General features: G+C 44.1%; 2 protein-coding genes across 4 annotated transcripts; both read right to left on the bottom strand.

Moving 5' to 3' along the window:
- Positions 1–3,598: 3,598 nt before the first annotated feature.
- Positions 3,599–25,146, bottom strand: FCGR2B (Fc gamma receptor IIb). 2 transcript variants are annotated; one of them, XM_083581178.1, is made up of 6 exons: positions 25,085–25,146; positions 24,946–24,984; positions 22,260–22,360; positions 8,072–8,267; positions 5,074–5,394; positions 3,599–4,179 (listed from the first exon to the last, which is right to left on the bottom strand). In XM_083581178.1, the coding sequence occupies exons 1-6, from the start codon at positions 25,107–25,109 to the stop codon at positions 4,061–4,063; spliced, it is 801 nt and encodes a 266-aa protein (XP_083437304.1). In that variant the 5' UTR covers positions 25,110–25,146; the 3' UTR covers positions 3,599–4,060. The 2 variants fall into 2 exon arrangements, with proteins under 2 accessions (XP_083437304.1, XP_083437303.1); XM_083581177.1 differs by lacking the exons at positions 22,260–22,360; positions 24,946–24,984; positions 25,085–25,146 and adding exons at positions 9,549–9,587; positions 11,788–12,061 and having other exon boundaries at positions 8,072–8,368.
- LOC310746934 (uncharacterized protein) lies at positions 14,654–22,220 on the bottom strand. Of its 2 annotated transcripts, none has more exons than XM_083581196.1 (5): positions 22,079–22,220; positions 18,418–18,768; positions 17,428–17,532; positions 17,213–17,328; positions 14,654–15,397 (listed from the first exon to the last, which is right to left on the bottom strand). In XM_083581196.1, exons 1-5 carry the CDS (start codon positions 22,206–22,208, stop codon positions 15,260–15,262), a joined length of 840 nt encoding a protein of 279 aa, XP_083437322.1. In that variant the 5' UTR covers positions 22,209–22,220; the 3' UTR covers positions 14,654–15,259. The 2 variants fall into 2 exon arrangements, with proteins under 2 accessions (XP_083437322.1, XP_083437323.1); XM_083581197.1 differs by having other exon boundaries at positions 17,213–17,325.
- Positions 25,147–27,888: the final 2,742 nt, after the last annotated feature.

Raw genomic sequence — 27,888 nt, 5'->3', positions numbered from 1 at the left:
TGTAGTCTCTCATCCACAAATTCTTTAAATGAGTTGTGGTTCAAGGTATGCTTGTTTTGTGCCAAGAGTGCCTTGGTCCTTCTCAGTCCTGCATTAAACAAATGCTACACACTTATTTCCACAATCTACTTACTTGGGGTCACTATCAAAATCACCTAAACAGCATTCCAATAATTCTATTCCATTAACTGGTGGAACTTTGTCAATTTTTGACAAACATAATTTCTCGAGAAAAGCTCACCTAAACAAGCATGTTTCTCTCTCTCTCTCTCTCTCTCTCTCTCTCTCTCTCTCTCTCTCTCTCTCTCATTTTCTAATTTACATTTCAAAATATTCATTTAGACAACCTTAAATCAACAACTTCCCTTCTTCTCTTTCCAAGGTTCATTTTGCACACCATACTTCCCTGCATATTTTACATGAACTAAACCATTCAGTAATCCATTGTTACATCCATCAAAACCTATTTACACTGTTGAATTTATCTTAATGCTACCAGCGTTATAAATGAAGACAATTTTCACCCATATATTCAGTAAACATTTTCCAGTCTTCTTTAAACGTATATTATTCTTGTTCTCTTCTTCTATATGTTAAATCTGCAGGTTGCATGTATTCCATCATTTTAAGTTGCCATTCTTCTTCGTCTGGGACCTCACTTGTTTTTGATTTTGGGGCTAACAGAACACGTGCTGCAGTAGTAGCATGCATTAATAGTTGTTTTTGATATCTGGGAATTCCCCTCTGAATTATCCTCAACTTTGATTACTGCTTGGGATTCTGTCCCATCCCATCCTTTACTCCAATGCCTCGTAAACTCAAAATCAGATTTTGAAAATCTCTCTCTCCTTCCTTCTCCCTTTCCCCACCAATATGATGTCACAGCATTAAAAAAAAATATCGCCTAAACAGGGTTGCCTTCAGATGTCTTCTAAAAGTCAGATAAATGTTTATTTCCTTGACATCTGATGGGAGGGTGTTCCACAGGGCGGGTGCCACCACTGAGAAGGCCCTCTACCTGGCTCCCTGTAACCTCACTTCTCGCAGTGAAGGAACCGCCAGGAGGCCCTCGGAGCTGGACCTCAGTGTCCAGACTGGATGATGGGGGTGGAGACGCTCCTTCAGGGATACTGGGCCGAAGCTGTTTAGGTATTCAAGGTCAGCACCAACACTTTGAATTGTGCTCAGAAACGTACTGGGAGCCAATGTAGGTCTCTCAGGACCGGTGTTATGTGGTCCCAGCGGCCGCTCCCAGTCACCAGTCTGGCTGCCATTTTCTTCGTTAATTGCAGTTTCTGAGTCACCTTCAAAGGCAGCCCCACGTAGAGTGCATTGCAGTAGTCTAAGCGGGAGATAACCAGAGCATGCACCACTTTGGCGAGACAGTCTGCGGGCAGGGAGGGTCTCATCCTGCATACAAGATGGAGCTGGTAGACAGCTGCCCTGGACTCAGAATTGACCTGTGCCTCCATGGACAGCGGTGAGTCCAAAATGACTCCCAGGCTGCACACCTGGTCCTTCAGGGGCACAGTTACCCCATTCAGGACCAGGGAGTCCTCCACATCTGCCTGCCCTCTGTCCCCCAAAACAGTACTTCTGTCTTGTCAGGATTCAGCCTCAATCTGTTAGCCGCCATCCACCCAATCATGCAAAATGTGACACTCCTACATCCCACAGAGCTTCTGGCTCCTATCACAAAAGTTGAAAGAAGAACGGAAATCCGCTTTACCTGCATGGACTGATCTCCCGAGGAGGATCTGGAGACAGACTGGAAGTGAAGAGCAAAGGAGAGATGCAGTGTGAATGTGAGATAGATGGCAAATTTCCAATCTGAGTTGGGCAGAGAGGTCACCAACCTGTCACCAAAGCAGCAGACTTCATGCTCAGTCAGTATCCCTGGAAGAACAACACGGCTGGAGCCCCAAATCCACCTTCTCTCTGGTTTCTGTCCCAAGAGAGACAATGAACCGGCCTTGCCGAAGTCTGTCTTCTCAAAGCAAAGACTAAAGACAGGAAGCACAACATCACACCCTCGACTCCTGCGCACTGTGGACATACACACCCTGAGCTGTGTGCGGAACTCAGCCTATAGGCTTTAGCCCTAACCACAAGCTTTAGCCATCTAGAAACTGCTAACCACATCTGATCTTGCTGTGCCATCACCTGTTCTTCTCTGCGGTCAAACTTCTTGAAGAAACCCAAATGGAACAATGTGCAGCAGGATGGGCGAAGGGAAGAGCAGAACTCAACTTAACCTGCATAGAGTGATAGCCAAAAGATGATCGGGAGATTGGACGGAAAGCTCCTGCTCTGGGAAGCTGGTATTAGCTGCTTCCAGATTGCCAAACTCCTTTGAGAAGCTTCTGCCCCCTCCTCTTGCCCAAGTACAGTTTAAAGAAGTCACGTTAGAAGTTAACTTGGAAATGTGAAAACACACGCATTGAGAAGCGGATTTCAATGCAACATGCTGGGAACATCAGCCGAACCTTAAATGTATTTACAGTGGTACCTCAGGTTAAGTACTTAATTCGTTCCGGAGGTCTGTACTTAACCTGAAACTGTTCTTAACCTGAAGCACCACTTTAGCTAATGGGGCCTCCTGCTGCTGCCGCGCCACCAGAGCACGATTTCTGTTCTTATCCTGAAGGAAAGTTCTTAACCTGAAGCACTATTTCTGGGTTAGCGGAGTCTGTAACCTGAAGCGTATGTAACCTGAAGCGTATGTAACCTGAAGTGTATGTAACCTGAGGTACCACTGTATTTGCATTTAGATCTCACCCCTTTCCTCTGTTGGCAAACATATATTTCTTTGGTTAGTTAAGAAAATTTCTCTATTGCTGGACTGCAGTAAAAGCTTGACTGTAGTTTAAAGGAAATATCAAAACTATCAACAAAGGGTACGTAGCTAAGAACAATGTAAAACATGAATTGTAGCTCCCTGGCAGCCACACAGCCAGGCATTGACCAGATCCAAAGATGCATAGTTTCAGCTAGGTTATTTTTATTTGCCTTCAGGCCAAACCCTGGTGGGAACCAAGTCGCAAACAGAGTTGCAATGTAGGGCCCGGGGCCGGATTTAGGTTTGATGAGGCCCTCAGCTACTGAAGGTAATGGAGCCCTTTATATGTCCAGCTGTCCTTTGTCAACAGCAATTTGTCACTGTTTTTGTGTTGAATATATGCTATATGGTAATTTATGAACCTAATAGGTATTAGCTGCTCTGAGCCTGGCTTCAGCTGGGGAGGGCGGGATATAAATAAATTATTATTATTATTATTATTATTATTATTATTATTATTATTACCATTTGCACATAACAAAATATGTATTTTATCAAAGTAATTGTCGAACTGAAATACAATTAAGAAGAAGTATATTAATAGTGAAATACAATTAAGAAGAAGTATATAAATATTGAAATAATTATTAAGCTCTAATTTTAAATGATTTTTTATTCATAACAAAATTAATAACGCAATCACATTGACATTTGGCAATAACAAAAGTTCCTTTAGAAACACAATTTAAAAAGACTCATAATCTGGTTTTTTATCTTATATTTTGGAAATGTACATCCCGTTTTTTCCCTTTAAATTTTTTGGGGGCCCCCAAGAGAGTGGGGCCCTAAACTATCGCTTGTACAGAAATCCGGCACCGGTAGGGCCCTACCCCGTCCAGAAACCTCCACAGTTTTATTTGTTTAAGACTGAAACAAAAAAAAGTTTTGCTTTACTTATTTATTTGAAAGAGTCCTTTAATGACAAAGAAAACACCCAAACAGGTCGTATTGTAAATGCAAAGCAATTCTCCATGAAAACCAAGCAATCGTTTTCTGAGGGCAGGTGACCCCATGCCCTGACCCCCCCATGGCAGCCACCAGAATGGAGAAGGCCTTCTTCTGGAACACTCCCCCCCCACATGATAGACAGGGCTGACATAGACTTTGGGCCCATCCTGGAAACTGTCCGCGCTGCATCTCAGAAACCGCTTTCCTGGTCGTGCACAGAACGGAAGGGGACACCTGAAAGCCCCAACGTTATCTTTCGCTCCTCTTTCTCCTTCAACAGAAAGCGAGCGGGACCATCAGGAGCAGGAGTGTAGGAGCCGAGCGCAAATATCCCAGGGGCAGAGATGGATTTGGTGTGGGTGATGGGGGTGCCGATGAATGTGGCCCTTGACCTGAAAGGAATAAAGAGGAATCCGTTATTTGTTTGTTGTGTTTCGCTTGGGTCTTTCGTCCCAAAGGCGTGACGTCGTTTGAAAAAGGTCCCAAGAATTTGGAATGTTGATTTTTAGCGCTTTAATGACGGTACAGTGGTACCTCTGGTTGCGAACGGGATCCGTTCCGGAAACCCGTTCACAACATGAGCAGAACGTAATAATAATAATAATAATAATAATAATAATAATAATAATAATAATAATAATAATAATTTATTTATTATTTATTATTTATTATTTATTATTTATTATTTATTATTTATTATTTATTATTTATTATTTATTATTTATTATTTATTATTTATTATTATTTATACCCTGCTCATCTGGCTGAGTTTCACCAGCCACTCTGGGTGGCTCCCAATCAATTTTTAAAAACAATACAGTGGTACCTCGGGTTAAGTACTTAATTCGTTCCGGAGGTCCGTTCTTAACCTGAAACTGTTCTTAAGCTGAAGCATCACTTTAGCTAATGGGGCCTCCCGCTGCTGCCGTGCCGCCGGAGCACGATTTCTGTTCTCATCCTGAAGCAAAGTTCTTAGCCTGAAGCACTATTTCTGGGTTAGCGGAGTCTGTAACCTGAAGCGTATGTAACCCGAGGTACCACTGTACAGCATTAAATATTGAAAACTTCTCTAAACATAAGATAAAATGGTAGCAGACCTCTCCATCTCCATCCCTCCCCCTCCATTTCCCCCCAAGCATGAAGGCTGAGACGCAGCATATGAAATAAAGAAGATGGCAATAATTGTGTCCCTTGTGGAAGACCAGACATATTGATAGCCTCATTTTCACACAATACATTAAAGTGGATCTTCAGCAGATGGCTCTCACTTCCCCAAAATGACTCACCTGGGACATTCACCACGACTTTCCCTGTCTTGCTCCATGGAGACATAACCCATCGGCCACCAATCGCTTCCTCATAACTGCAAGCAAATTCTCCACTGTGGTTGACCTTGGCTTGTAAGATGCTCACAGAGGCGTCTGGGGAGGTATTCGCAGGTTCTCTGGATCCGTCATGACTGGTGTCCATCTCAGCACCATCCCTGAAGAAATGGAATCTCTTCTCAGTTATGGTCCCATTGGCCAAGCAAGTGAGGCGCAGGGAGCCCCCTTCGTTCACCACTCCAGAAGGAGGATCCACTTTCAGCACCGGAAAAGAAGGGGGATCTGCAGGAATCATTCGCAAAGGAGAAGTTATGAGCAGGTGACCTAGACATGGCTTAGTAGTTAAGAGCCTGTGGTCCACCTGGCTTGTAAAGGAAGCTACAAGGTGTGACCAAAAAATTCGGTGAATGGTCACAGAAACCGGACAGTGAGAAATATTCGAACATACATGCCTTACAGGCCTTCAATGTAGGCCTCCTCTGATACAACGCACCATTGACAACGTTCGTGGAACTGTTGGAAACTTCTGGAGTAGTCCTCTTTTCGTACTGCTTTCAGTTCTCTCGTCACAGCAGCTTGGACGTGTGAAATGTTGGGAAATCTGTGCCCTTTCAGTGCAGATTTCAGTTTTGGAAAATGAAAGAAATCCGTTGGGGCCAGATTGGGAGAATATGGAGGGAGGGACAACTCAGTAACCTCAGTAACGATTTCATGTGGAATATACAATTCTTCCGCCATCATTTGGACGCACAAACGCCAATCCCGCATCAATAACTCACGGATTCTGTCAACATTTGCCGCCCTTCACGGAAACGCTTAAACCACTCATACACTGTATTTTGAGTTACGGCTTCATCTCCGTACACAATTGTGAGCATTTCGTGGGTTTCCAAGGCCAACTGTGTAAATATTTCTCGCTATCCAGTTTCTGGGACCATTCAACGAAGGTCAGACAGTTCTATGGGAACCCAGGGGTCTAAGGGTGGTATACTGTTTTGTTGATTACTGGGCGTGTGCCTGAGGAAGTTTATTTTCTGAATTTAGAATCACAGAATTGTTGAGTTGGAAGGGATCCGAAGAGTCATCGAGTCCATACAATGCAGGAATCACAACTGCCCCTGGGTGGGCTTGAACCACCAACCTTCTGGATAATAGCTAGATGCACTGACCCACTTTGTCTGCTCCTCAAAAGATGTGTCTCTGAAAAGAAACGGTGTCTCTGAAAAATTGTACACATCACTTGGGAAGACAGGCGAACTAATACCGGTGTACTGGAAGAAGCAAAGATCACCAGTGGTGAAGCAATGATTCTTCAACGTCAACTTTGTTGGACTGGTCATGTTGTGCGGATGCCTAATGATCGTCTTCCAAAGCAACTACTCTATTCCAAACTTAAAAATGGAAAGCATAATGCTGGCAGTCAAAAAAAGAGGTTCAAAGACTGTCTCAAGGCAAATCTAAAAAATTGTAGTATAAACAATGACAATTGGGAAACACTGGCTTGAGAGCGCTCCAATTGGAGAACAGCCTTGACCAAAGGTGTCCTGGGCTTTGAAGACACTCGAACTCAGGACGCAAGGGAGAAACATGCTAAGAGGAAGGCACGCTTGGCAAACCCTCACCATGATCAACTCCCACCCGGAAACCTATGTCCGCACTGTGGAAGGACGTGTGGATCCAGAACTGACCTCCACAGTCACTTACAGACTCATTGTTAAAACCGTGTTTGTGAAAGACAATCTTACTTGGATACAAGTGATCGCCAAATAAGAAGAAAGAAGAAGCACTAACCCATTGTGCCACATACAAATTTGGCAAGGAAGATTCTTCACCCAGATCACACCACTGCCACTCTCCCAAAAAGATCTGTACCTTGAGACCTGAGAATGGGTTGCTGGCCAGTAAGTTCTACTCAGAGCAGACTCAGTGAAATTAATGGGCTTAAGTTAGAGCCGCCTGATGTTTAATAACTCAACAAGGAGCATTCATACATGAAAGTCCCCACACTATGATTACTCTGAAGGCAGTTGCATTCAGTAAATCAACGCTGATCCTTTCGTTATCAGTGCCCGCTCACCTTATAAACCTTCCAGGCAGTCTGAAATCCTTTCAGGGCACCTTTAATCATATGTGGTGGAAATGTAAGGTAGTAAAAGAATTTTGGGAAATGATATACAGTGAGTTGGAAAAAAATGTTTAAAATAACATTTTCTTTAAAAAACCCCCCAAAACCCCAGAAGCCTTCCTTTTAGGAATTCTAGGTGCCAAAATCCGAAGGGAGCAGAAAATACTATTTATGTATGCAACCATGACTGCACGGATGTCATTAGCCCAGAGATGGAAAGAAGATAAAGTCCCTTCCAGATAAAAATGGCAGATCAAGTTGATGGATTACTCCAAAATGGCTAAAATGACCGGAAGAATCAGAAATCAGGAAGACCAACATTTTAATAAGAAATGGGGGGAAATTATAATTTATCTTAAAAGCCATTGTAAACAGTTAAAATCGTTAGTAGGCTTGGAATAACACTTGTAGTTTAATGGTGAATTTTGGACACAATGGAGAGGTAAAAGATTTGGATTATCATAAAAGATGCAGGAGGAAATGATTAACAATAGTATTAACAAAAAGGGAAGAGGGAAGTCCAGGTGATTCTTTGGAATCTTGTTTCTATGTTGGATGTAAATGTTGTTCTATGTTGGATGTAAATGTAAATGTTATGTACTGAAGTTCTCACCCTGGGCCAGCAGGGGGATACTGTAGATAGTTATGCAAATAAGGGATCAAAAGTGACGTTCAGTGATTGGATAGTTTTAGAAAATTGTTACAGTTACGTTGTAGTGGAGCTCTATATAAGCAGGCTGACTGAACCCTTCAGTTCAGTTCAGTTCTGTTCTGGCCTGTAAATAAACAAGAGCTGTTTGAAGAATCGCTGCAGCAAAATGCAAAGATGCTCACCTGCCATGGCTACAAAGACAAGGTTGCTCTGTGGGGACCAGATTTCCTGTCCTGAGGGCATGATCCAGTACACACAGCTGTAATTCCCAATAGTATCTTCATTGACACGGAACATCTCATAAGGCCCCATTCCACTATTGGGCAACTCCTTGAAGGTCCGATCTTGCTGTTCTTTGAAGAACGTGTATCCTGCCACCTTCAAACTATCAGGAGCCAAACAAGTGAGAATCACCTTTTCATCTCTGAGGTAGACGGGGTGCTGGGGATCCAAGGAAAGAACGGCTGCAGGTGGAATCCCTGGAGATCACAGAAGAGGAGAGGAAAGCCAGCCAGTCAGGAAACAAACACATGAAACCCAGAGGACGAAGACACTCTGAGAAGCTAAGCGAAGGAGCACAGAATAAAGAGGGCATCTTATTTGGGGAAAGACCGAAGCAAATGAATATAAACACATATGCGTTCATTCTTGCAACGGCTACCATTTAGTTTTGGGGTTTTCTTGACTACCAAGGTGGCATTTGCTGGCCTTCCGGAACGTTTGGTTTGACACACTTGGCAGCAACAGAAATCCAACAGCTGATACCTTGCTTATTGCCACATCTCCCACTGTGGTAAATTTGACCTTCTGGATTTCTGCCTTTTGCTGCTGTCAGATGTACCTTGTGATAGGGATTTTGAGGTCTTAGATATATGTTAAATGTTCATAAGTGTACCAACTAAGCACATACATAGATCAGCACAGGAAGACCGACCTGGAACCATTTTAATTCCCAAACTGACCAAATGTTTTCTCTGCAAGGTCAACGGAAAAGCCTCCCCATTGTCTTTTCCTTCACAAATCCTGTCTTAAGGGTATGTCTGTGTTTGAATAGGGTGTGAGCCTGTGACCTGGCCCAGGAACTAAGTATTTATCACTACAAAAGACTGGCCAGGCTCTCCAGGCAATCCAGTCAAGTAACCTGCCAGACAGGAGATAAACAACAACAGAGAAAAACAATATTCAAATTTCTGTTTTAGACCACCTTTTTTGTGATGTAGGTATGATGTATCTGGGGGTGGTCTTAGGTTACACCCCTTCTGTGATGTATGTATGGTGTTTCTGGGGGTGGTCTTGATCTACAGGGTGGCAATTTCAAAAGTCTATATAAGGCCTTGCATGCCATTGTTCTGGGTTCCTCCTCCTTTCCTGCGGGTGAGGGGAGCACCCTGTTGCAACAGTTCAATAAAGATCAAGCTTACTAGCTGCTTTGCTTCTCAATATTCTCTGGTTGGCCTCTGTTATTCTCTCCTACCAATAGGGAACCTATGTAAGGACTCTATAGAGGCTCTTGGATACCCCATAAGGGAAAAGGGCAATTTTTGTTTACAACAACCTGAGCTGTGAATTTAATCATATACAAAATTGACACCCCGGCCATCCCTTGCAACTGCTTACTAAAATCAGTAACAATTAAGCAAAAACGGAAAGCAACTTTACCTGCATGGACTGATCTCCAAAGGAGGATCTGCAGACAGGCTGGAAGTGAAGATCAAAGGAGAGACGTCATGAGAAATGGTGTGGTTTGTGAGACAGAGGGTGAGTTTCTATAAACTCATCCTCTATCTCACAATCACACCATTATTAAATTTTCTCTTTTACAATTTAAAATATTCATTAAAATATCAGTGACTTCCCTTCTTCCCTTTCGATATACGATATCTTTATTGTCATTGTCCCATACAGAACAATGAAATTGAAAAACTACATAAAACATTCAAAAACCCCTAAAAACTCTGAAACCCCATTTTAAAAGACAATATACTATAGAGACTCCTTATGCTGCGTTTAGAACCAGAATTGCATTTGCATAGAAACTGTTTCTCAGGCGGCTAGTCCTGGCCTTTATAACCCTGTACCTTCTTCCAGAAGGCAGAAGCTGAAAGAGATCATTTCCGGGGTGCGCATTATCCTGCACTATCTCTGCAGCTTTCTTATGGCACCTGAAAACATAGATTTGATCCAAGGTGGGAAGAGTGCACCCAATTATTCTCTCTGCAGTCTTCACAACCCTGGACAGCATTGTTTTTCCCTGGCCGTGCAGCTCCCAAACCACACACAGAGACCATAAGTTAATACACTCTCCACAGTGCAATGGTAAAATGCCACCAACAGGTCCTTTGAGAGATTGATTTTCCAGAGGATTCTCAGAAAATATAACCTCTGCTGCGTTCTCTTCATCAGGTCTTTGCTGTTTTCCCCCCAGGTTAGGTCGTCTCTCAACTCCATTCCCAGAAATCGAAACACCGAGACCTGTTCCACGCACTTCCCCTCAATAATAAGTGGCTGAATATTCAGTTTACATTTCCTAAAGTCCACAATGATCTCTTTTGTTTTCTTTAAGTTAAGGAGTAAGTTGTTTTTCCTGCACCGCTCCCCCAACTGCTCAACTTCCTTCCTATAGGCCGCCTCCCCCTCTCCAGCCGTGATTAAACCAACCACCGTTGCGTTATCTGCGAACTTTCTATGGTTCATTTTGCATATCATAAATCCCTGCATATTTTACAAAAACTGTACCATTCAGCATTCCATGATTGCATCTGTCAAAACGTATTTACACTGTTGAATTTATCTTAATGCTACCAATGCTTTCAGATCGCCAAAGAAAAAGAATATCAAGACTGCCTAGTGGTTAGGGCAGACTTGTGGCAGCTGACTCGGAAATCAGAAAAGTGGGTAGAGCTCAGATTCCTCAGTGTCAGATTGACAGGAATGAGCACCCAGGGTCAGATTTCCCCTTGCTTTTGACGTCTTACTTCAGGGTGGCTGGAATACATGGCCCTCTCAGGCTTGGTCTCCCTTAATCTTGGCCTTTGCCAGTGTGGCTGAGTCCAAGCCTGTCAGTCGTAAGATGCAGATGATGATGATGATGATGATGATGATGATGATGATGATGATTTATTATTTATACCCTGCCCATCTGGCTGGGTTTCCCCAGCCACTCTGGGCGACTTCCAACAAAATATTAAAATACAATAACCTATTAAACATTAGGTAAAGGTAAAGGGACCCCTGACCATTAGGTCCCGTTGTGACCGACTCTGGGGTTGCGGCGCTCATCTCGCTTTACTGGCCGAGGGAGCCAGCGTACAGCTTCCAGGTCATGTGGTCAGCAGGACTAAGCCGCTTCTGGCGAACCAGAGCAACGCACAGAAACGCTGTTTACCTTCCCGCCGGTGCGGTACCACTTTATCTACTTGCACTTTGACGTGCTTTTGAACTTCTAGGTTGGCAGGAGCAGGGACCGAGCAACGGGAGCTCACCCCGCCGCGGGGATTCGAATCGCCGAACTTCTGATCGGCAAATCCTAAGCTCTGTGGTTTAACCCACAGCGCCACCCGCATCCCACTATTAAACATTAACAGCTTCCCTAAACAGGGCTGCCTTCAGATGTCTTCTAAAAGTCTGGTAGCTGTTTTTCTCTTTGACATCTAGTGGGAGGGCGTTCCACAAGGCGGGTGCCACCACCGAGAAGACCCTCTGCCTGGTTCCCTGTAACTTGGCTTCTCGCAGCGAGGGAACCGCCAGAAGGATAAGGATAGAGAGTGAGTTTTTGGCTACCGTGGTCTTGCCTCCATCTGTTCATCTCTGACCAATCATGGGCTTAGGTGACCTTGACGAGTAGGGCAGCAAAAGCCAACCCCCCTATTTTGTCTATAACAAGAGAGAGGCCCCAAACCTGTTATCAAAGCAGCAAATTTCATGCTCAGCCGGCGTCCCTCGAAGGCCAATGGCTGGGTCCGCTGCTTCACCACTGTCTCTCTGCTTTCAAAGAGAGGATGGGCTGTCTCTCCCTTACTCTGCTAGACTGTCAGACGCAAAGACAAGAGCAGGAACTGAACTGTCATCACCTCCTTTCCTCCCAGCCACCACAAAGCATTCCACCTGGGCCCCCAGCGCAGCACACAGCTCAGCTCATAGGCCTTGAGGACACCAAAAGCTGCTGGGTGGAACAACCAGCTCACCACATCTCTCCTTGCAGCGCCTGTGCTCAGCCTCCTTTGTAACCAAAATGCCTGAGAAGGCGGTAGAACGAGGCTAGAAATGAGAAAGCGGAAGGACGCAGCAATCACAGGCGGTCGACTCAAAAAGGGGCCTCAAGAAGAAGATCAAACCTCTCCATTCTGAAGGAAATCAGCCCTGAGTGCTCACTGAAAGGACAGATCTTGAAGCTGAGGCTCCAAGACTTTGGCCACCTCATGAGAAGAGAAGACTCCCTGGAAAAGACCCTGATGTTGGGAAAGATGGAGGGCACAAGGAGAAGGGGACGACAGAGGACAAGATGGTGGGACAGTGTTCTCAAAGCTACAAACATGAGTCTGACCAAACTGCAGGAGGCAGTGGAAGACAGGAGTGCCTGGTGTGCTCTGGTCCAGGGGGTCACGAAGAGTCGGACACGACTAAATGACTAAACAACAACAACAAAATGTTAGAAGAGTCCCGCTAATCTGGCCAAAGTGACTTCTAGCCCAGCAACTTCTTCTGACAGTGGCCAACCAGGCATTCCTTTTGGGGAAAGAAGAGACCAGGATCAGCAGAATGGGAACTCCAGCACCAGGAAGCAGGAATAAGATCCTCAACGACCGTCTCTCCCTACATGAAGGGATCCAGACCCTGCGATCATCAACCGAGGACCTTGTTTGTGTACCTTCTCCACAAGAGGTCTGGAGGGTGTCAACACGAGAACGGGCCTTTTCTGTTAGGCGTAATGGTTTAATTCACACAGCAATGAAAAATGTACACGTATTAAAGAAGGTTTAAAATGGAACATGGCTAAATGTATATTGGTAACACTGAAGTTTTCCCCAATGCTGTTTTCTAAAGCTGTAATTACTGTAGTTTTCTGAGCTGTAATTAGCTAATGATGACTTGCTGTTTGTTTCTCTACTCTGTACTGAGAGTGAACCTTTGATCATGTGATGAAGGTATTGAGTTGCAAATCTGCCGTTTTGAACAGAGCTGCCTTTGAGTCTTTGCCTTCCAAACCCAACAGAGTGAAGATGCAAATGGAGTCTTTCTCTGAACGCAACAGAGAACAATCCATGTGATAATGGTTTGGCAAGAGTTGGAAAGCTGGTAGGAGAGAGAGAGAGAGAGAGAGAGAGCACTCTGCTTATAGGTCTATTTTGACTATTTTGCACAGCGGTACCTTGGGTTACATACGCTTCAGGTTACATATGTTTCAGGTTACAGACTCTGCTAACCCAGAAATAGTACCTGGGGTTAAGAATTTTGCTTCAGGATGAAATCGTGCTCTGGCGGCGCGGTGGTAGCAGGAGGCCCCATTAGCTAAAGTGGTGCTTCAGGTTAAAAACAGTTTCAGGTTAAGAACAGACCTCTGGAACGAATTAAGTACTTAACCCAAGGTACCACTGTATTTTGTAAGATGCCGAGGCTATGCTGGTCAACACAATATATTGTATGGATGTTTTAATTATTTTGAATAAAGTTCTGCCAGTAAAAGTTTAAGCAATATTTTCATGGGTCTGGACAAAGTTTCATTTCCAAAGGAGTCAGTTCTTAAGCTACCAGTTGCTTCAAACAGCACAATATTTTATATCTGCAACATTTGCTGCAGTGGCTCCCCGTTTGTGAGATGCTCTCCCCACGGAGGTTCCTTCTGGGGCCTTCATTATACATTTTTAGGTGCCAGGCAATTATTTAAATGTGTTTTTGGGAGGGGGGTTATTGTTTTGTTTTGTTCTTGTTCTTATTATGACCTTTGCAGTTTTATTCTGTGAACCACGCTGAGATCTTCGGAAGAAGGGTAGCATATAAATTAAATTAAATTATAATATATAATGTATAATATGTTATGACACAAAGTTAAGATATTTGAAAAAGGGTAAGAATTTGCTGAATCAAGTATGTAAATGGGAACACAAAAGGGGGGAGGTGTGAGGAGGTCAAGGATACAAGCATATGAATTTGAGGATATCAAGAAAAATGGATTTGTTTTATCTTTTTAACTTCTTTTTTTCTTAATTAGCTGTTTTTTGTGTACTTTTTGTGTTTTCTTTTTTGTATTGTCTATTTTTATCTGTGGTTTCTTTTTTTTATTCTGTAAATTTTTACTTTTTTCTTTTGTAAAACCTTAATAAAAATTTATTTAAAATAAATAAATAAATTAAATTAAATTAAATTAAATTAAAAATTAAATTAAATTAAAAATTAAATTAAATTAAATTATAAATATTCATGAGAACCATATTACTATGCAGGAAGCACAACAATTATAATAATTTTATTATTTGTACCCCGCCCATCTGACTGGCTTGCCCCAGCCACTCTGGGCGGCTTCCAACAACTATAAAAGCATAATGAAACATCAAACATTAAAATCTTCGCAATACAGGGCTGCCTTCAGATGTCTTCTAAGAGTAATATAGTTCTTTATTTCCTCGACATCTGAAAAGAGGACGTTCCATAGGGTGGGTGCCACTACTGAGAAGGCCCTCTGCCTGGTTCCCTGTAACCTCACTTTTCGCAGGGAGGGAACCACCAGAAGGCCCTTGGTGCTGGACCTCAGTGTCCGGGCAGAACGATGGGGGTGGAGACGCTCCTTCAGGTATACTGGACCAAGGCCCTTTAGGGCTTTCAAGGTCAGCACCAACACTTTGAATTGTGCTCGGAAACGTACTGGGAGCCAATGCAGGACTCGTGTTATATGGTCCCGTTGGCCACTCCCAGTACCAGTCTGGCAGCTGCATTCTGGATTAGTTGTTGCTTTGAGATGTTTCTGCCCTCTTCTCTTTCCCAACCATGTTTGTAAATGACACTGTAAATCTTTAATCACATCAGAATTCAACTTGTAAGAATCGAATTGTCTTTATTGAATAGAAGCTGCGTTGATTTCTGTGGAACGTGCGGAGGACCTCAACCAACACGTATTTATTTGTTTTCTTTTCTTAAATTTACATCCCATCCTTTCTTCCATCACTGGACACCATCACAGCAGCACATCTGTGGTTCCCAGCTAGTCACCCACCCAGACACTGACCAGACCCGGACCTGCTTAGCTTCTGCAAGATGGGCATCTCCTGTGCCTTCAGCCATGCCCTGGCTGAGAGCAATAAACCAACTGGCAGGCGATGTAGAATCCTTTGGCAGCCACTCAGAACTCCACAATCTCTTTCCTTTCCACAATCTCTTCACTTTCTTCCTCTGTTTTTAGGTGGAAACACAACCTCGCTGTACATCACCTTCTCCTCTTCCACCAGTCGGAGCCCATTTCCTAAGCAAGACTTAGCAGAGCAGAATTTGATGCTGGCGTAGGTGATGGTTGAGCCCTGTGGGAACAGAAGGAATGTGAGGGTGCCATTGGTCAGTACTGAAAGCAGGAGGGGCCTGGCAAATAACCTCCCTGGGTATCTTATCTGGTATTGTGGACACTGGTTGGCAGCAGCTTTCTAAGTCCTTCACAGCCTTACCTGAAGAGGCCAGTCGGATTGAGCCTCAGACCTTCTACATGCAGAAGAAGAAGAGGAGTTTGGATTTGATATCCCGCCTTTCACTCCCTTTAAGGAGTCTCAAAGCGGCTAACATTCTCCTTTCCCTTCCTCCCCCACAACAAACACTTTGTGAGGTGAGTGAGGCTGAGAGACTTCAGAGAAGTGTGACTGGTCCAAGGTCACCCAGCAGCTGCAGGTGGTGGAGCGGAGACGCGAACCTGGTTCACCAGATTACGAGTCCACCGCTCTTAACCACTACACCAGGCTGGCTCTCATATGTCTTACAGCCCAACATAGCCAGAGCTCGCAGAGAATGAAGCTTTTCTCCCACTTCCTAGTACTTGATCATTGGCTCCCAGTATGTTTCTGAGCACAATTCAAAGTGTTGGTGCTGACCTTGAAAGCCCTAAACGGCCTCAAAGGCCCAGTAGGCCTGAAGGAGCGTCTCCACCCCCATCGTTCTGCCCAGAAACTGAGGTCCAGAGCTGAGGGCCTTCTGGCAGTTCCCTCATTGCGAGAAGCAAAGCTACAGGGAACCAGGCAGAGGGCCTTCTCGATAGTGGTGCCCGCCCTGTGGAATGCCCTCCCATCAGATGTCAAGGAAATAATTATCTGACTTTTAGAAGACATCTGAAGGCAGCCCTGTTTAGGGAAGTTTTTAATGTTTGATGTTTTATTGCATTAATAACAATAATAATCATTATTATTCTGTTGGGAGATGCCAGAGCTGGGAGCTGCCAGAGCTGGGGAAACCCAGCCAGATGGGCAGGGTACAAATAAATTATTATTATTATTATTATTATTATTATTATTATTATTATTATTATTCAGCATTTGTGAACTCAAAGGGATTCAACTCTAATGGTGCAACCTCAAAAACCTATGGAAACATTCCTACCTACCTACCTGTAAGGTGCTGAGAACAACTGCCTAGATCCCTCTGAAATGCAAGAGCTATCCTAGCTCAGTTTCCTGGGGTGCTTTTTGACATCAGCCAGACAGATGCTCCTGGGAAGCTCATAAAGAGCTATAAAGAGGAGAAACAGGCCTCTTTGGTCATCTGGAGCTGCTGGTCATTGCCTGCAGACATGGAACCAGCCTTTAGTTATCAGTGGCAGTAACGGCTGATATATAATATTTATTATTTATACCCCGCCCATCTTACTTGGTTTCCTCAGCCACTCCCAACAGCACATTAAAAACACGATAAAGCATCAGACATTAAAAACTTCCCTAAACAGGGCTGCCTTCAGACATCTTCTAAAAGTCAGATAGTTGCTTATTTCCTTGACATCTGATGGGGGGGGGGGGTGTTTCACAGAAGGCCCTCTGCCTGGTTCCCTGTAACTTCACTCCTCGCAGTGAGGGAACCGCCAGAAGGCCCTCGGCGCTGGACCTCAGTGTCCGGGCAGAACGATGGGGGTGGAGACGCTCCTTCAGGTATACTGGGCCTTTGAGACCATTTAGGGCTTTCAAGGTCAGCACCAACACTTTGAATTGTGCTCAGAAACGTACACAATAGAGATCTCTGCTCACAAACTTGGTCATTTATTGGCCATCATCGCATCTTGCAGTAGCACCACATTCCATAAAAGTAGTTAGGCAGTTTTTTCGTGGATGTAACTAATATTACACATGAATCTCCTCGCTTACTTGGTCGTGTTCCTGCAAAACTGCTGTTTGGGGCTCCTCTGTTTCAAGATCACCCAGTTCCTCCCCCTCCTTCTCCTCCTGTTCTTCTGGCTCAGAATCCTGCTGGCATTTCACTGCTTCCAAAGAGGAGAGAAACAGAGCCGAAGGGTAAAAAGGTACACACAATATAATTCACATAAGCATCACAGTAACCTCAAAACCCACCACATAACTACCAGTCTTTTTCTGTCCACAGTAGAGAATGAGGAGAATCATCAGAATCACAAACGGGACTGCCAAAGACGCAAATGCCAGCGATGGACCTGATGGTGGAGAAGGATCTGAGAAAAGAAAGGAAAAATGGTTAGGTTATTGTGTTTTTAATAAGGCTTCCTTGTCCTTGGATGCGAGACAAGCGGAAAATGTCATGCAAAATAAATATTCAACTTCTGAAGAGTAACTTTCAGGACAAGTAACTAGTGCCAGACTTTTCTAGACAAGTTGAAGAGGAAAAATGTTTGAGCCCTGCAAATAACACCTCTCTCTCTCTCTCTCTCTCTCTCTCTCTCTCTCTCTCTCTCTCCTTTCAATCCTTTCAAATATGAACTGCTCACTCTTACTCAACAATAAGGCTGAGGTGATGTATGGTCCAAGTGAGAGCTGGACCATAAAGAAGGCTGATCACCGAAGAATGGATGCTTTTGAATTCTGGTGCTGGAGGAGACTCTTGAGAGTCCCATGGACTGCAAGAAGATCAAACCTGTCTATTCTGAAGGAAATCAGCCCTGAGTGCTCACTGGAAGGACAGATCCTGAAGCTGAGGCTCCAAGACTTTGGCCACCTCATGAGAAGAGAAGACTCCCTGGAAAAGACCCTGATGTTGGGAAAGATGGAGGGCACAAGGAGAAGGGGATGCCAGAGGACGAGATGGTTGGACAGTGTTCTCGAAGCTACCAGCATGAGTTTGACCAAACTGCGGGAGGCAGTGGAAGACAGGAGTGCCTGGCGTGCTCTGGTCCAGGGGGTCACGAAGAGTCGGACACGACTAAACGACTCAACAACAACAAAAGGCATAGGAAATAAAATAGATGACATTTACAGGTTACAGGGAATGACAGACATTTTGCTCAATCTCCCCCCCTTTTTTGGCCCATCCACTGGTTTCCCCTTAATACTTCAATCAACACAGAAAAATGGAATACCCTTCTGCTAAATTGAGCTCTAACCTTCCCCAAATGACTCAGCTGGGACCTTCACCATGATTTTCACCGTCTGGCTCTGGGAAGAGGTCACCCACCGGCCACTAACTTCTTCCTCATAGCTGCAAGCAAATTCTCCACTGTGATTGAGCTTGGCTTTCAGGACACTAACAGAGGCATTTGAGAAGTTAGTTCCAGGTTCTCTGAAGCTCCACACAGATCCTTCATCACTGAAGGTTATCGCAAGTCCATCCCTGTAGAAAGTGAATCTTTTCTCAGTCTCTCCCTCGTTGGCCAGGCAAGTGAGGTTTAGCGAGTCTCCTTCGTTCACTGCTCCAGGTGGAGGATCCACTATCAGCGTCGGAGAGGGAGGGTGATCTGGAGTGATCCACAAAGGAGAAGCAATCAGCTGAGGACAATGACTTGGCTCAGTGGTTAAGAGACTGTGGTCCACTTGGCTTTTAGAGCGAAGGCATGTATTTTGGCTGGACAGCTCTATGAAAAGTTATGGCTCTGATACTGGCATTCTGCTTCGTAGATTGCCAGCTCTGTGGCTGCAAGATTGTCACAAGAGCGCCTGGACTAAAATTGTCCATCCAAAACTTCACTCTTGTGGTTTATCACCACAACAGCTACTCACTTTGGGTTTTAGTAAAGCAAGCAGTCTAATTTGTCAGCGCCTGAATGAGACTGACACGGGACGCGGGTGGCGCTGTGGGTTAAACCACAGAGCCTAGGACTTGCCGATCAGAAGGTCAGCGGTTCGAATCCCCACGATGGGGTGAGCTCCCGTTGCTCGGTCCCTGCTCCTGCCAACCTAGCAGTTCTAAAGCATGAAGTGCAAGTAGATAAATAGGTACCGCTCCGGCGGGAAGGTAAACGGCATTTCCGTGCACCAGAAGCGGCTTAGTCATGCTGGCCACATGACCCGGAAGCTGTACGCCGGCTCCCTCGGCCAATAAAGCGAGATGAGCGCCGCAACCCCAGAGTCGGCCACGACTGGACCTAATGGTCAGGGGTCCCTTTACCTTTACCTTAAATGAGACCGAGCGTCAGAACAACTTGGCCACAATAAGAAACTTTTGCCGATTGTATGACTACTTTCCACCTTCCCATTTCGACTCTCTGGCACCCTATCTGCATAACCTAGCAATTCTAAAATATAGACACGCTTTTACCCTCGCAAAATTGAATGTACTGCCCTCAGCTGTACTTGAGGGACGATCCCAACAGATTCCACATGAAAAACACTTATGTCCCTGTGGAGATGGCAGTACTGAATCGGTGGCGCATGCCCTTCTGGCTTGCACTCTTTATAAAGACTTGAGGAATGAGATTATCACCTCTCTTTTATTGTCCATTCTGGGTCGCCCAACTACTGCCACAGTGTTCTTTCTCATGGCAGATCAAGATGAGCAGGTGACAGCAAAGGTTGCAAGGTTTTTAGCTGGAGTAATCAGAATAAGATCCACTATTTGACTATTGATTCCAAACCCGAAAATGTATTTTATATAATTGACTTTTTATTTCTATTCTTTGTATATCATATTGTTGTTTTATTGCTATGGCCGATGGCTGACGCAAATAAAGATTCATTCATTCAGCTTTGTGGCCAACTATGACACCCAAAGAAGTTTGTGTTATGAATCTGGGGTTCAGCAGGGAACAATTTCCCCACAAATTTCAACCCCCCCCCCCCCCGGAAAAAACATTGAGACCTGACAATGTATTGCAACCAGATAACTCAGCAGCTAGAAAAGCCAATGCAATTCTGGGCTGCATCAATAGGAGTATAGCATCTAGATCAAGGGAAGTAATAGTGCCACTGTATTCTGCTCTGGTCAGACCTCACCTGGAGTACTGTGTCCAGTTCTGGGCACCACAGTTCAAGAAGGACACTGACAAACTGGAACGTGTCCAGAGGAGGGCAACCAAAATGGTCAAAGGCCTGGAAACGATGCCTTATGAGGAACGGCTAAGGGAGCTGGGCATGTTTAGCCTGGAGAAGAGGAGGTTAAGGGGTGATATGATAGCCATGTTCAAATATATAAAAGGATGTCACATAGAGGAGGGAGAAAGGTTGTTTTCTGCTGCTCCAGAGAAGCGGACACGGAGCAATGGATCCAAACTACAAGAAAGAAGATTCCACCTAAACATTAGGAAGAACTTCCTGACAGTAAGAGCTGTTCGACAGTGGAATTTGCTGCCAAGGAGTATGGTGGAGTCTCCTTCTTTGGAGGTCTTTAAGCAGAGGCTTGACAACCATATGTCAGGAGTGCTCTGATGGTGTTTCCTGCTTGGCAGGGGGTTGGACTCGATGGCCCTTGTGGTCTCTTCCAACTCTATGATTCTATGAACTCCTACTCAGAGGAGATCCATTGAAATTAATGGCCTTAAGTTAGCCGTGCCCCATTACCTTCAATGCATCTACTCTGAGTAGGATTAGCGTTGGATATAATCTAATCTCACCTATGGCGTTCCTCCTTTGCAATATATACGTCATCAGTAGGAAATGAAATTACCTAGTAGACAGATTCAAGTGGCATTTAATAACTCAACAATAAACATTCCCACATGCTAGCACCCACAGTATGTTTACTCTGAAGGAAGTTGCATTCGGTAAATGAAAGCAGTCTCTCCAAGTATCCCAATTTTCCAAGGACAGTCTCTGGATTTACAGAAGCCGTCTCAGATTCTGATTTGATTCTGGAATGCGCCACTTTTCCTTAGGATGTCCCTATTTTCATCAGGGAAATGTTGGAGGGGATGTGAATGCTGCTCCTTTCATTACTAGTACAGCGGTACCTCGGGTTAGGGACGCAGGTGGCGCTGTGGGTTAAACCACAGAGCCTAGGACTTGCCAATCAGAAGGTTGGCGGTTCGAATCCCCACGACGGGGTGAGTTCCTATTGCTCGGTCTCTGCTCCTGCCAACCTAGCAGTTTGAAAGCACGTCAAAGTGCAAGTAGATAAATAGGTACTGCTCCAGCTTAGTCATGCTGGCCACAGGATCTGGAAGCTGTACACCGGTTCCCTCGGCCAGTAAAGCGAAATGAGCGCCGCAACCCCAGAGTAAGCCACGACTGGACCTAATGGTCAGGGGTCCCTTTACCTTTACCTTTACCTCTGGTTAAGAACTTAATTCGTTCTGGAGGTCCGTTCTTAACCTGAAACTGTTCTTAACCTGAAGCACCACTTTAGCTAATGGGGCCTCCCGCTGCCACTGCGCAATTTCTGTTCTGTTCTCATCCTGAAGCAAAGTTCTTAACCCAAGGTACTATTTCTGGGTTAGTGGAGTTTGTAACCTGAAGCGTCTGTAACCCGAGGTACCACTGTACAGTGGTACCTTGGTTCTCGAATGGCTTAGTTGACGAACAAATCGGCTCCTGAGCACTGCAAATCCAGCAAGTGTTCCAGTTTTTGAACGTTTTTCGGAAGCTGAACATCCGACGCACATTCAGATTGAGTGCAGGATGCTCCCGCAGCCAATCAGAAGCCGTGCCTTGGTTTTCGAACAGTTTTGGTAGTTGAATGGACTTCCGGAACGGATTAAGTTTGAGTACCAAGGTCCCACTGTACCTTGTTACCTTCAAGGCAGTCTGAAATCCTTTCGGAACACAATGCTCCTCTCCCTCTTGTGTTGCGAATGAAAGAGACAACGCCCAACAGTAAAATGCAAGGATGCTCACCTGCCATGGCTACAAAGACAAGGTTGCTCTGTGGGGACCAGATTTGCTCACTTGAGGGCATGATAAAGTACAAACAGCTGTAATTCCCAACAGTATCTTCGTTGACACGGAACATCTCATAAGCCCCCATTCCACTATTCGGCAACTCTTGCTGTTCTTTGAAGAAGGTGTATCCTGCAACCTTCAGGCCATCAGGAGCCAAACAAGTGAGAATCACCTTTTCACCTTTGATGTAGACGTGGTGCTGGGGATCCAAGGAAAGAATTGCTGCAGGTGGGATCCCTGGAGAAGGAGAGGAAAGCCAGCCAGTCAGGAAACAAACGCATGAAACCCAGAGGACGAAGACACTCTGAGAAGGGAACTTGAAGGCACACACTATGAAAAGCGCTTTCTATGTATTACTTGTGGGATGTGATACAGAAGTCGCAGTCAAGTACAGGAGTGTCTCTGGCGCCATCTGGTGGCCAAAAGGGAAAAGGTAAACCGTGGAAAATAGAAAGGAACATAGAAAGGGAGAAGAAATATAAGGACGAATAAAAAAATTCATGGAATAACAGTGGGCCAGCAAAATTACAAAATAAAAGCGTTCACGGATGCCATTAACCTTAGAGCGACCAAGAGTGAGCATACCAGGCGTGACAAAAGAGATAAATAGATCTGGAAAATTGGTTGGCTTTAAATTAAAGAAAGGGGAAACCAAGATGCTGGTAAAAAATATGGATAATCAAACAAAAAAAGACATTGAATCAGAATGTGGGTGGAAAATAGAGGATGTACATTTCCAAAATAAAAAACAAAAAACAAATAAAATAAAACCTACATACAGCAACAGTGTTTTGTGTTGCGTAGGCTCCTATTTGTTATGTGTAAAAGACATTAGATACCTATGAGGTCCATAAATTATCATATAGCATATATTCAACAAAAACAGTGACAATTTGTTGTTGACAAAGGACAGCTGGACATATAAAGGGCCCCATTAGGATAGGGCCTCGTCAAACCTAAATCCGGCCCAGAATCTGCGACTTGAGGAAGTTCTCTAAAAATTGTGCATGGATGGTATTTAACACTGAGGTGCCTCCCTTAAAACCCAATAGCCCTCCGTTATGTTGCAGAGGGGGCAAATTATAGGCACATACCAACATATGTGGTAGGAATGTCCACAAATAGAACTACTTTGGAAGGAAGTTTTTAAAGAGATCTCTCAGATAGCAGCTCAGACAACCCCAGTGACCACTTAATTTATATACTTCAGATATGGACCAATGAAGAAGGAACTGATAACACATTTATTAACAGCAGCTAGAATGGTAATAGCCAGAACCTGGAGAAACTTGCAATTAATGAATATTGATCACTGGTGTAACACAGTCAGACAAACAGCTGTAATGGAGAAACTGTTGCAAAAACAGAAAAGGAGGGAAACAAACAGTATAATTTTTACACTGCATGGTGTGATTTTATTAAATATACATATGAAACAACACATGGATGAGAAATACAACATATATTGCAGTATGGTGCAGATAAGCAAGCACAACTCATTAGCTCGCTCCTCCTACTCAAGTTGATTTGCTGAAGAATTCATTATACTAGTTTACTGTAACCACCAGATTATTGTGTACTGAAAAATAATGTGTTTAGTATTTTACCCCTCCTAGTGACCCATTCTTTGTCAGCCATGTAAATCTAATTATTTAATTTTGTAACAAGGGGTGTGTGTGACATTTTTAAAATAAAAAAGTAACACCCTTACATCCCTTGGAACTGTGGCAAGTTCTTAAAGAAATGGGAGTGCCTGATCCCCTCATCTGTCTCCTGAGAAATCTCTATGTGGGACAAGAAGCTACAGTTAGAACTGGATATGGAACAACTGATTGGTTCAAAATTGGGAAAGGAGTACGACAAGGCTGTATATTGTCTCCCTGCTTATTTAACTTATATGCAGAATTCATCATGCGAAAGGCTGGGCTGGATGAATCCCAAGCCAGAATTAAGACTGCCGGAAGAAATATCAACAACCTCAGATATGCAGATGACACAACATTGATGGGAGAAAGTGAGGAGGAATTAAAGAACCTTTTAATGAGGGTGAAAGAGGAGAGCACAAAATATGGTCTGAAGCTCAACATCAAAAAAACGAAGATCATGGCCACTGGACCCATCACCTCCTGGCAAATAGAAGGGGAAGAAATGGAGGCAGTGAGAGATTTTACTTTCTTGGGCTCCATGATCACTGCAGATGGTGACAGCAGTCATGAAATTAAAAGACGCCTGCTTCTTGGGAGAAAAGCAATGACAAACCTAGACAACATCTTAAAAAGCAGAGACATTACCTTGCCAACAAAGGTCCATATAGTCCATATAGTGATGTATGGAAGTGAGAGCTGGACCATAAAGAAGGCTGATCGCCAAAGAATGGATGCTTTTGAATTCTGGTGCTGGAGGAGACTCTTGAGAGTCCCATGGACTGCATGAAGATCAAACCTCTCCATTCTTAAGGAAATCAGCCCTGAGTGCTCACTGGAAGGACAGATCCTGAAGCTGAGACTCCAATACTTTGGCCACCTCATGAGAAGAGAAGAAGACTCCCTGGAAAAGACCCTGATGTTGGGAAAGATGGAGGGCGCAAGGAGAAGGGGACGACAGAGGACGAGATGGCTGGATAGTGTTCTCGAAGCTACCAGCATGAGTTTGACCAAACTGCGGGAGGCAGTGGAAGACAGAAGTGCCTGATGTGCTCTGGTCCAGGGGGTCACGAAGAGTCGGACACAACTAAACGACTAAACAACAACAAAAGGCATAGGAAATAAAATAGATGACCAAATGACTAAACAACAACAAACAAGAATGGAAGTCTACTTTACCTGGGTGGGTTGATCTCACAAGAAGGATCTGGAGACAGGCTGGAAGTGCAGAACAAAGGAGAGATGCAATGAAAAATGGTGTGAATGTGAGATAGAAAGCAAATTTCCCCCATCTGAGGAGGGCAGAGAGGTCACCAACCTGTCACAAAAGCGGCAGACTTCATGCTCTGTCCGTATCCTTCAAAGATCACCCACGGCTGGGGGACCAGCTTCCTCCTTGCCTTGCTTTCTCTCTCGAGAGACAACAAACTGGTGCCGTTGAAACAAACACCAGAGACAGGAACCGCAACGCCACACCTTTCCCTCCAGCACATTGTCAGTTTGCATTTCTTGATCTGATGCGCAGAGATCTTTCCTATTCTGCTTAATTTGAGAGGGTTCTGGGAGCTTTTCTCTGTGTGAAGGAAACAAGCAGAAGGTTCATGATGTTTGAGTTGTTCCTTCAGAGAAGCTGAGTACAGCTGACTTAAACTGGTTCCCTTATTTCAGGGGTGGCCAACTCCCAAGAGACCGCGATCTACTCACACAGTTAAAAACCGGCAGTGATCTACCCCCTGGTGATCTATCACAGACGTCCAGTGATCTGCCGGCAGATCATAATCTACCTGTTCAACATGCCTGCCTTATTTCTTCTGTCAAAGTCATGCTGACTACGGATAATAATACAGCTGGGAGGAGCCTGGGTTTCACTTTATCTTTCTGTCTCTCTTCCTTCTGGTGTGGTGTTCTATATATAGTGTTTTAGTCTTATTATAAGTTATTGTAAGTTTAAGTTAAGTCTGCTGCAACTGGATTTCTTATGGACGGTGCCAGTCCTGAACGCACTGGATTTGTGACCATTATGCTCATTTGCCTTCAGTAAAGCTCTCTGCTGGATGAAATATCAATTTGCCTTTATAATATTTAAATACATCCTTATTGTTACCTTAACTCTTTGCTCATATGAGCTAATCGACTTCCCTCCCTCCCGCCTCATGGTTTTCATAATTCACTTCTATATCCTAGCATTTGTACCTCTTCCAATTTGCATTTCACTTATTCCAATTATCACAAATTTTGAGTAAATATAAAAAGGCAGTAATCATTGTTACAGATCTTTTCATAACAACCCTGCTAGTGTTGTTAATTGTTTACAATTATCCTTCAAATATTGTACAAATTTACTCCAGTCTTTTTGGAAAGCTCTATCACACTGGCTTTTGATTCTCCCAATCAGCTCCGCCAATTCTGTATATAGTGTTAAGGCTTAGTCTTATTATAAGTTATTGTAAGTTTAAGTTAAGTCTGTTGTAACTGGATTTCTTATGGACGGTGCCATATGGATTTGTGACCATTATGCTCATTTGCCTTCAGTAAAGCTCTCTGCTGGATGAAATATCAATTGCCTTTGGTCTACTTTTTGGGAATCCTGCAATGTGTTTAAGTTTTTGCTCTGCTAACGATATGCTGGAGTTCTCCTCTGGATCAATACTGAGCAGAATTTCAATGACATGAACCCTGAGCTCGGTGCAGAACTCAGCCTATAGGCAATAAGCTTTACTCAGCCCCATCAAAGAGCTGCTAACGACATCTGATCTAGCTGTGACAATGCCATCACTTGTTTTTATCTGTGTTCAAATAGATAGTGTAGATAGATAGCGTTCAGATCAGCCTGGGTTGGTTAGAGTGTGGGACTGATAATGCCAAGTTTGCAAGTTTGATTCCCATATGGGACAGCTGCATATCCCTGCATTGCAAGGGGTTGGACTAGATGATCCTTGGGATCCCTCCCAACTCTAGAATTATGTGATTTTCAAAGTAGCCAGAATGCAACAATGTGGAGGGGGGGCATGAGAAAGCATCAGCCCCCACCCCTGCAAATTCAAGAGCACAGTGCATGGCTTATTGGTGTGTACACCATCAAAAAAGTATGCAACATAAAGGCCAGGAAACTGTAACAGAAAAGCAGATAAAAACCTGGATTATTAAATTATAATGTAATAACAACAGTTCCTTGCCAGGGACCTAGGTGCTGGCCTGCATCAACATGCTGTCTGTCCCCAAAACTGACCACAGGAGTAAAGAGCTGAGCTCACCACATCCGTCCTTGCTGTGCTTTTGCCTGTTAACCAAAGCGCTTGAGAAAATGGCAAAGCAGCGGAGTGGGGCTGGAGGTGAGAAAGAGGAAGGATGCTGCCGGCTCAGAAAGGGGTCGTGCAGACAGGAAAATTGGCTTCCAGGTGGAGAGATCAAAATTAGAAACAGAATTGTTAGAACCCAATACTAAGAATCTGTCAAGAATGTACAACTTGTTGTTGAAATGGAATACACAGGACGAGACGGTTAAATCAGCTATGATCAAATGGGCACAAGATATTGGTCATGACATTATGTTTGCTGACTGGGAACAGTTATGGACCACCAGTATAAAGTTTACGGCATGTAATGCCTTAAGAGAGAATATTATGAAAATGATTTATAGGTGGTACATGACTCGAGTCAAGCTTGCAAAAATATACCATTTGCCTAATAATAAATGCTGGAAATGTAATGAAACTGAAGGTACTTTTTACCACCTTTGGTGGACTTGCCCAAGGATTAAGGCCTTCTGGGAAATGATTTATAATGAAATGAAAAAGGTGCTTAAATGCACATTCGTGAAGAAACCAGAGGCCTTTCTCCTGGGCATGGTGGGCCAATTGCTGTCAAAGAAAGATAGGACGTTCTTTATGTATGCTACAACAGCAGCAAGAGTTCTTCTAGCAAAGTATTGGAAGACACAAGAACTACCCACGCTGGAAGAGTGGCAGACGAAGGTGATAGACTATATGGGACTGGCGGAGATGACTGGCAGAATCCGCGACCAAGGGAAAGAGACGGTGGAAGAAGATTGGAAGAAATTTAAAGTTTATCTTAAGAACTGTTGTAAAATTAATGAGTGCTAAAATGTCATGGGTAATGTGA

This window comes from Podarcis filfolensis (assembly GCF_964270895.1).
Source record: "Podarcis filfolensis genome assembly, chromosome: 13".
NCBI classification, from domain to species: Eukaryota; Metazoa; Chordata; class Lepidosauria; order Squamata; family Lacertidae; genus Podarcis; species Podarcis filfolensis.
The sequence above is the reverse complement of the archived record's forward strand: the minus strand, read 5'-3'. Positions and strand labels throughout refer to the sequence as shown.

What these genes read in the sequence shown, in the direction of transcription:
- LOC310746934 (XM_083581196.1), bottom strand. Translation starts at nt 22,208, where the DNA reads ATGGGGGCTTATGAGATGTTCCGTGTCAACGAAGATACTGTTGGGAAT. An exon ending in TGTCTTTGTAGCCATGGCAG is followed by an intron (nt 18,769 to 22,078) that starts GTGAGCATCCTT and finishes GGATCACTCCAG; the next exon opens with ATCACCCTCCCTCTCCGACG. An exon ending in TTTTGCAGGAACACGACCAA is followed by an intron (nt 15,398 to 17,212) that starts GTAAGCGAGGAG and finishes CTGTTCCCACAG; the next exon opens with GGCTCAACCATCACCTACGC.
- FCGR2B (XM_083581178.1), bottom strand. Translation starts at nt 25,109, where the DNA reads ATGAAGTCTGCCGCTTTTGTGACAG. An exon ending in TGTGAGATCAACCCACCCAG is followed by an intron (nt 22,361 to 24,945) that starts GTAAAGTAGACT and finishes CTCCTTCTCCAG; the next exon opens with GGATCCCACCTGCAGCAATT. An exon ending in TGTCTTTGTAGCCATGGCAG is followed by an intron (nt 5,395 to 8,071) that starts GTGAGCATCTTT and finishes TGATTCCTGCAG; the next exon opens with ATCCCCCTTCTTTTCCGGTG.